Genomic DNA, 9,539 nt, shown 5'->3' with positions numbered 1-9,539 from the left:
CTTTGCGCCCCCGGGGTTAACTGCACGACCCTGTCAAAGTCCCGCCGTGGAGTGGGATGAGGGTCGAGAGGTAACCCTGTCAAAGTCCCGCCGTGGAGTGGGATGAGGCGAGGAAAGACTGGAGGTCCTTCCAGCACCACCTTGGAGGGGCAGGGAGGCTGCAGTTACCGCCTTCGGAAGTGATCTCTTCAGCCCTCAAAAAAATTAAAACCACCTCCGCCATTTACTAGAGGCCGAGGCAGGGCCGGGACACGAGAACGCGCTCCGGGCGGATGCGCGCTGCCTTTGTCCCGCCTCCCAGCGGCCCGCTCATTGGACGGAGGGAGGGCGCCGGGGGAGAAAGCGACGCGGCCGCTCGTAAGTGCTCCGGATGGAAACTGGTGCAGGGGGCAGCGGCGTTCCGCGGCCGGAAGGGAAGGGGGAGGTGCCGAGGCTGCGCGCCGGCTGCTCCTCCCCACCCCCAGCCTTTGCCCTGAAGGGGGCTGGATGGGCAAGGCGGCCGCGATGGCTCGAGCTCGGGCGGTGGCGGCGGTGGCCGGAGGCGGCGGTGCCTCCTCCTCCTCGCCCCGGCGCCGGCGGTGATCCGAGCGAGCGGCCGCGGCCCCCGATGAGACTGCTGGCGGGCTGGCTGTGCCTGAGCCTGGCGTCCGTGTGGCTGGCGCGGAGGATGTGGACGCTGCGGAGCCCGCTCACCCGCTCCCTGTACGTGAACATGACGAGCGGCCCGGGCGGGCCGGCGGCGGCCGCGGGCGGCAGGAAGGAGAACCACCAGGTACGGGCTGGGGCCGGGGCCGGGGCGGGGGCGTGGCGGCCCGGCCTTCCGGCTCTGGGCCCGGCTATTGTGCGGGACGGCTCCGCGAGGGGGCGGCCCGGCCCTCGCCCCTCCGCCTCGGCCCCTTGGAAAGTTTTCCCCGCGCCTTCCCCGCCGGGCGTCGACTCCGCGAGCCCCGGGCACCGGGCCGCGGCCCCGCAAGCGCCTTTTGTTCCGCAGCGCAGGCGGGGCATGGCCTCCCGGGCCCGATCGTGAGCGGCCCGGAGCCCCGCATTGTTCCTGGGTCCCGGGCGGTGACTGCGGACGCCCGGCAGCGGGACTGGGGAACTTTGGGGCCAGAGCGTGGCTGGGGGCGCCCGCCTGGCACCGAGGCCTGAGACTGAAGAGACCCGGCCGAGAAACAAAACGAAAAGCCAGCCCCTCTTGTTGTCTCGTTGAATCCCAGAACGTACAAAGGGTCGTGAAGAAATGTAACTGTACATCGCAAGCCATTGAACTCTCCAGGCTGATTGGGGTGACATTTCTCCCTAAGCACTTAAAAAATGGGTTTGACAGGTTGTCGCTCCCATCCCACGGAACCTTCCCCTCCTACCTAGCAGAGATCTCCTTTAAACTTGGATTTAGTCAGCCTGCTAGAAAGATTGTGTGTGATGAGGAGGAAGATTATGCAAGTTTTACAGGAAGGGTTTTTAAAACAGAACGGGACGGGAAGGAGTTTTAGTTATGCATCGTGAGCGTTACGCTGTGACCGGGTAGGTAGGCTTTTCATTAGCTCAGTCTTGCGCCACTTAAACGTGTACAGGTTAACTGTAGAATTAAGTGAGATATTTCGTATATGACCTTAACATAGTTTGCAGTTAATGTTAAATTCATTGAAAAGAGGCTTTTGAACTCTGCCAGAGTGTTGGCTTGTCATAGCTAGCATTTATAATACATTTTGCTTTTCCATAGAGTATTAATTATTCCCTATATCATCTTGTGTCTGATCATTTTCATATATTTCTCATTTTCCTACATTACTTTTTTATTATGCCAGGTGTTCAGAGAATTTACACCCAGGTTGATTTCATGTGTTTTAATGAGGGTAGAGAATTGTCTAAGAAGGAGATAGAGCAATTTAGAAAAGTAGCATTTAGTTTTTAGTAATATGTATATTGGGCTTTTTTCTATTTTTAAAGGAATCCTAAATTTCTGTAAATTTTTTTGAAAGCCTCCAGCCATTGCAGTTTGTTAGGTGCAATATCAGTATCATTGATCACTTGTATGATATGGTTAGGAATGTATGTAAACTTAAATTGCAAAACCACATTTATTCCTATGGATTATTTACTTACACTAGTTCATTCTTATAGAGACAACTCAAAGGTACTGTACCGTTAACTGTACAGTTATCAGAATGTCACATATGGAACAATGGGGTAGACAATGAATTAGAAATGTCATTTTTAACATTTTTAAGCAGTTGATAGAAATAAGGTCCTGGATAGGAGAAAAAGCGATTTATCTCCATTGATGGGGGATTATGGTTGAGTCTCTTAGCTATTGGTATTTATAACACTTATCATGATTACCCCTACTGCAGCCACTTGATAGGTTTTTAGTGCTCATAAAAGAATTGCACTTATTTTAAAATTGAAACACTATTTCAACACTGTGATTTGTATGGAGGCGGAATTGCAGCTGTAGACATAGCCTCAGAATATCTCCCAGCAGAGGATACTTTCTGATTGTACCTTTTAAAAGCTGAATCTGTTAAGTTCTAATGAAAACTAATACTGGTTTCAGATACATTTATTTCAGATACCGTATTTATATTCTGTGTGTGTGTGTGTGTGTGTGTGTACCCCTTCACTAACAATTCAGCAGATAATTTCTTTAGGGTGAAGACTTAATATGGTGTTTTCTGAATATTTGGGGGATGGGTCAGCTCTTTTCCTTAGAATAATGAATCCAGACATTATTTTGACATGAATACATTCATATTATGAAAATAATCGTGCATGAATAAAGATTAAAAGGAACAGAAGAAAGGTGTGTAGAAACCACCATGAGATAAAGTAGGAAACTGTCCTTTCTGCACTGTGGCTGGAGTTGATAATTTGTTTTCCACTTAATATTCCAGGATCCTGGGTTTGCCTTATAACTTCATTGCTTGTGAAGTAACTGTAACTGTTTTTCCTCCTTCAGATTAATAGTTTTATACAAGGTCTTCTAAGTGTTCAGTTGGGTGTGTGAGTTCCATAGCCAGCCACATCTGGGTCTTTTGGAGTTGCATAAAAGTAGCGTTGTGGATTTGATTGAACCATACTTAGCAAAAGTGTTCCTTCTGGTTATTTTATTAAGGAATTATGATGGAGGATTCTGTGGTTAAAAGAGAGATCTTGGGCAATGTTTATTCGTTAAAAATGGCTATTTTGTTAGTATAGTTTGGAGAGGCAAGGCTCCTTTGGGCTAAAGCTGCTCTAAAACTGTAGTAGCAGTGCCATTTTAGTAACTTGGTTTGGTGTGCTAGCTTCAAAACTGGGATTATGTTTCACTTTGGGCAAGCAAGAAGCAGGGTTTCACTTAGAGCAGGGAAGTGGCTGGGAGGCCAGACTGGTCTCACAGACTTATTTTACAGCCTATGAAATAAGAATAGTTTTATATTTTTAAATGGTTACCAAGAAAATATCAAAATAACATTTTGTAATACATGAAGTTTCATTTATGGAATTCAAATTTATTTCAGTGTCTACAAATAAAGTGTTTTTTTTTTTTGAGATGGAGTCTCGCTTCGTCACCCAGGCTGGAGCGCAGTGGCCCAATTTTGGTTCACTGCAACCTCTGCCTCCCAGGTTCAAGCAATTCTGATGTCTCAGCCTCCCGAGTAGCTGGGATTACAGGTGAACACCACCACGCCCAGATAATTTTTGTAGTTTTTAGTAGAGATGGGGTTTCACTATGTTGGTTAGGCTGGTCTCAAACTCCTGACCTCAAGTGATCCTTCTTCCTGGGCCTCCCAGAGTGCTGGGATTACAGGCGTGAGGTACTACACCCAGCCCACAAATAAAGTTTTATTGAAAGAGAACTACCACATTCATTTACCTGTGGTCTATGAGCTCCCTTGCTACAACAGCAGCATATTTGCTACTGTATGGCCTGCAAGCCTAAAACATTTACTACATGGCTTCTTACAGAATAAAGAATTTTTCCAAGAGAAATTCCCAGCTTCCTTAACAAACAGCTTTTTTTTTTTTTTTGGAGACAGGGTCTTACTGTGTCACCCAGGCTGGAGTGTAGTGGCACAATCTCAGCTCACTGCATCCTCGACCTCCTGGGTTCAAGTGGTTCTCGTGCCTCAGCCTCTCCATAGCTGGGATTACAGGCACGTGCCAGCACACCTGGTTAATTTTTGTAGTTTTAGTAGAGACAGGGCTTCACCATGTTGGCCAGGCTGGTCTTGAACTCCTGGCCTCAAGTGATCTTCCCACATCGGCTTCCCAAAGTGCTGGAATTACAGGAGTGAGCCACTGCAACCAGCCTCCAACAGCATATTCTTAATCACAGGTTGCAGGGTGGGTAGATTGACTCACTGGGAAGAAATAGAGGCAGGCAGTGAGAAACTAGTAGATACTGTCACTTTTCAATGTCGGCAGACTCAGAATTTAAAAAGACAACAACAAAAAACTTAGGATCTATTCTTTTTGATGCATTACACCTAGTGCTTAAAGTTAATGCAACTATTATGGAGCTACTGAAACTTTGAAAGGACCCTTAGGCCCCAGGTTCTTGGTAATAATAGCCGTTCAGTAGCTTCTCAATTGATGGAGTGAAAAAATTGTTATAGAACTCGCTGAACCAAACCACAACTATTTCTCCAGGTGACATACTGCAAGGTTTTTTAAAAGCACAGATAACATTCAATATCCGGAATTATTAAGTTGTAACTTAAAATTGCAAGTATGTGTATGTTTTTGTGACTTACTTTTTCACTTTCTTATATAAGCTCAGAACTGCGCTATGCCACAAGTGATGAAGAATTCAAGAAATAATTAAAATCCTTTTTTTTCCCCCAAATGAAAAAATACTTGGACAGCATAGCCAGAGCCAAACACTGTGCTAAAGGACAGAGTGTTTCCTGTCCCTTTACCCCTCACTTACCCTGTGGAGGCAGACTGGAGTCAGGCATGAGTTAACAATGCTTCAAGGATAGTCAGCCAGCTAAGCCGGACAGACACTGATGGATTGGCGTCCTTCTCTGAACTGCCTTCGAGAGTCTGGAGGCCTTTGCAGCTGAATACCAAAGAGACTTCAGAAAGGATTTCTTTCCTTCCTCATAATCTGTGTTGAAACCCCAAGTGTTTGCTTCAGTTTCACAGAACACTAGAATCTCTTTCTTGTGCTGGATATACCAGGAGTCTTTATGTTTCCCTTTGAAGGTGCCCTAGAAGACCCTAATAGCTTCCAGTAAAAAGCTCTGTTGTGTAGACCCTCTGAAGCTTTGTTAAAATTTTAGGATTATCCTGTCCTACGGGGAGTGAGTATTTAGTATTTGCAATGAGGATTGCCAGTAATTGGTTATTAAATCAAAGCTGAAGCCATTTAATCTGTTTTAATTGATTCCCCTCATGGATATGAGGGTGCCTGTCACTGTACACATTGAAATCTCACATAAAGAGGTTATTGGGTTGAGTTTATATTGTTTGTGGGAAAATGGTGAATGGTCTGAATATTTACGCCTATGCTGTGCTTAAATGCAAGGTGTGCATGGTGAAATGTCTGGACTGAGTTGACTGCATTGTAAAATCTTAGAATGTGAATTTTGAATCCTTAGCTGTCAAGCTCTGTTGATGGAGTTGGTCTGGCCAACTTAGAAAAGATTCTGTGTTCATAGATCCTGAGCAGTGGAGCTTTTCTGATTGTTTTTGGTAGCCCTGAATGCCTTGGGTCTTTGATTACCCATTTCTTTTGAGAATGGCTGGATGCCTAGACCTACAGTTTGGTTTTTAGGCATTCCCTTGAACTGTACTTCTCCTCTGACCAGCCCTTGCCTTGGAGAGAAAGGGGAAGGAAATATGAAGAGCTACTGGCCTTCTATTGTGTGCCAGGCACTTCAAATATATTATCCCCAGTAGTCCACATAGAACTCTTGGAGGTTGGTGGTATCATCCGCACTTTACATACAGAAAAGTGAGGCTGAGAGAGAGAAGAGACTTGCTCACCAGCACAGAGTTAATGGATGATAGAGTTGGGCTTTGCACCCAGCTTTGGTTTCAAGGCAACACATTTTCTGCTGCTTTATGATGCCCCTCCTGGTAAACCTTGTGTTGTCTGAGGGGTGGTAAAAATAGGCTTGCCTTCATTTTTTTTTTTTTTTTTTTTTTTGAGAAACAAGTTCTTGCTCTGTCACCCAAGTTGGAATGCAGTGGCCTGATCATATCTCACTGCAGCCTCAAACTCCTGGCCTCAGTACATCCTCCTGCCTCGGCCTCCTGAGTAGCTTCTAAATCTTTTGTAGAGGCAGGGTCTTGCCATGTTGTCCAGGCTGGTCTCAAACTCCTGGCCTCTCAAGCAGTCCTCCTGCCTCAGTCTCCCAAAGTGCTGGGATTACAGGCGTGAGCCACTGCTCCTGGCCTAGGCTTGCCTTCTGAATAGGAAACTGCCCTCATTCTAGTGAGGCCTCTGTGTAGACACTGAAGTTAGGTAGCTGTGTGCACAATACTTGTTGAAGATTTTGTAGTTTGTGAATTAGATGAGAATAAGACAGCTGCTTGAAGTTCTGGCCTTTATCTGGTTTGTGCATGCTTTTTTTAAGGCTTAAAGTTGAAAAAAGATTCTTACATGTATTGTCATTTTTTCCTGATATCAGCCATTCTCTAATTTTCCATCACCAAGTGGGTGTTTAATTGTTCAATCCTGTTCTGACATTAACTACCTGGAGTTAGGGTCACGCTTTACAGAGTTAAGAGCTCAGTCCCACAAGACTGCCCTCACTTCAGAGGCCAGCTGTAAGTCCTGGGTCCCCAGGCTGCCAGTGCTTTTGTCCACCTTGAACAAATTTGGGAGTTCCCACAACTCTACCTTCACCCTACCCCACCCCACCCCCTAATTTCCTATAATAGAATGACTCATAGAACTTAGGAAAACACTTACGGGTGCGGTGGCTCACGCCTGTAATCCTGGCACTATGGGAGGCTGAGGTGGGTGGATCACGAGGTCAGGAGATCAAGACCATCCCGGCTAACAGGGTGAAACCTGGTCTCTACTAAAAATACAAAAAAATTAGCTGGGCGTGGTGGCACGTGCCTGTAATCCCAGCTACTGGGAAGGCTGAGGCAGGAGAATCGCTTGAACCGTGGAGGCGGAGGTTGCAGTGAGCTGAGATTGCGCCACTGCACTCCAGCCTGAGCGACAGAGCGAGACTCCGTCTCAAAATAATAATAATAATAATAATAATAATAATAAACCACCTAGGTTTACTGGTTTATTACAAAGGATACAATTGGGGAACGGCCAAGTGGAAGAGGTGCATAGGGTGAGGTGTGGGAGGTGGTGTAGAGTTTCTCTTTCCTCTGATGAGCCACTCAACCATCATAACAATGTATTCAGCAACCTAAAAGCTCCCAGGACCCCATAGTTTAGGGGTGTCATTACATAGGCATGATTAGACTCAGTCTTCAACTCCTTTCTCATCCTTGGAGATTGGAAGGTGGGGCTGAAAGTTTGAACCTTATACCCACATCCTGGTCCCCATCCTGAAGCTGTCTGGGTCTCCCACCCCTATCAGGAGTCATCCTGTTAGCATACAAAAGATACTCTTATTACCCTGAGATTCCCCAAGGGTTTTAGGAACTCTCTATCGGAACCTGGGACAAAGATCAAATATGTATTTTTTATTATACCACATCATCTAAAATCAGTCAGTTTTTAAAATTACTTTCTGACTCTGCTAGTGTGCTTAAATCCTTTGTATTTTGGGAATGTTGTGTTTTGGATATGTTGTATATCACATATTTGATTAGTTGATAAACTCCAAAAATAATTTCAGAAAAACTTTTAACCATATTTGGTCTGATTAGCAAATCTAATTTTATAGGAAAATTGCATTCCTACTTTGAACGAGTGATTCATCAACCAAGGTTATATATAAATATTAGGAGGAGTTCATGGGCTTAATGAGAAATTTTTTTTTTTTTGACAGTCTTGCTTTGTCGCCCAGGCTGGAGTGCAGTGGCACACTCTGGGCTCACTACAACCTCTGCCTCTCTGGTTCAAGTGATTCTTTTGCCTTAGCCTCCCAAGTAGCTGGAATTATAGGTTCCTGCCACCACGCCTGGCTAATTTTTGTATTTTTAGTAGAGACGGGGTTTCACCATGTTGGCCAGGCTGGTCTTGAACTCTTGACTTCAAGTGATCTGCCCACCTGGGCCTCCAAATTGCTGGGATTACAGGTGTAAGCCATCGTAGCCAGCCAGGAAATTTTTAAGACAGTATGACCTAATATTTAATAACTTCAGTTGGCGAATACTGTCAGACATGCATTCAAAACGCCTGGCAGCCACCTGATTTGGCTGTTTACTGCCTGGCCAATTATTAGTATCTTTGCAGTTGTGTTGCCAGTAGGGAGAATATTGCTATTTACTGTAATTTTTAGATATCACATCCTGTTCTGTACTTGGCATCAGCAGATGACTGAATGGAATCATTCTCATTTGATTAGAATTTGTCATTTAAAAGATTCCCTTGTTTATTTAGATGAAACAACATTTGAGTGAGCTTTAAAGGCAGATGCTAATAAGACGCTTTTTCAGACATGGTAGGCTCCAGCCAAGGAGTCCAGCCTCACAGTAGAGTGGGCATGTAGTCCTGTCAGTGTGTGAATTTAACGGGCATAGTACTTTGTTCTTGCCTGTGCACCTTTGTCTCTGTAGTCTTTAAGGAGCACACATTTAAAGAACTCACCTGCGACTGGGCGCAGCGGCTCACGCCTGTAATCCCAGCACTTTGCGAGGCCGAGGCAGGCAGATCACCTGAGGTCAGGAGATCAAGACCAGCCTGGCCAACATGGTGAAACCCCGTCTCTACTAAAAATACAAAAATTAGCCAGGCGGGGTGGTAGGTGCCTGTAATCCCAGCTGCTTGGGAGGCTCAGGCGAGAGAATCGCTTGAACCCGGCAGGCAGAGGTTACAGAGAGCCTAGATCGCACCACCGCACTCCATCCTGGGCGACAGAGCAAGACTCCGTCTCAAAAAAAAAAAAAAAAAAACACAAAGAACTCACCTGCTTGAAAGTACACAGGCGCCTACAGACAAGCCACCCAGTGCTGCGAGCTCAGCATAGCTTTTTATCTAAGCTGGTTGTTTGGAGAGAGGTGAAACCAGGAGTCCTGCCCATTGGGTTAAAGGGGTTCCTGCAGATTTTCTCCCTCCTTGGTCCTTGGTATTTCACCTTAAGGGCAAGGTGACTGCTCCTTTAAGGCTCTGAAGCTCCTGGCCAAGATCATAGTCACATTACTTGTTTCCCTTGGTTTCTGATTTTATTTTCACTCTGGAATGTAAGTTCTCTGAGGCCAGCGAGTCCATCTTTTAATTCAGTCAGCTGGAGTCCCTAGACCATAGTTAGGCTGGGATAGTGGGAAACACTACTGGAGAGTCAGTACAGTGACATTTTGTGGGTAAGGCCATGTATGGGTTCTCAAGCAGTGGCAGTTTTGCCTCCCAGGGGACATTTGGAAATGCCTGGGACATTTTGGGCTGTCATTTGGGGTAGTGCCACTGTAACCTGATG

General features: G+C 45.8%; 1 protein-coding gene across 2 annotated transcripts in view; it reads left to right on the top strand.

Moving 5' to 3' along the window:
* Positions 1–319: 319 nt before the first annotated feature.
* METTL9 (methyltransferase 9, His-X-His N1(pi)-histidine) overlaps positions 320–9,539 on the top strand; it is a 56,548-nt gene continuing 47,328 nt past the window's right edge. Inside the window, exon 1 of one of the 2 annotated variants that reach the window (XM_009430455.4) lies at positions 320–772. In XM_009430455.4, the coding sequence (XP_009428730.4) occupies positions 371–772 (402 nt within the window). In that variant the 5' untranslated portion in view covers positions 320–370. The remainder of the gene's footprint in view (positions 773–9,539) is intronic. The other variant, XM_510871.9, reaches the window with a different exon arrangement.

Source organism: Pan troglodytes, chromosome 18 (genome assembly GCF_028858775.2).
Source record: "Pan troglodytes isolate AG18354 chromosome 18, NHGRI_mPanTro3-v2.0_pri, whole genome shotgun sequence".
In the NCBI taxonomy this organism is placed as follows: Eukaryota; Metazoa; Chordata; class Mammalia; order Primates; family Hominidae; genus Pan; species Pan troglodytes.
This window is presented reverse-complemented; position numbering and strand designations above follow the sequence as displayed.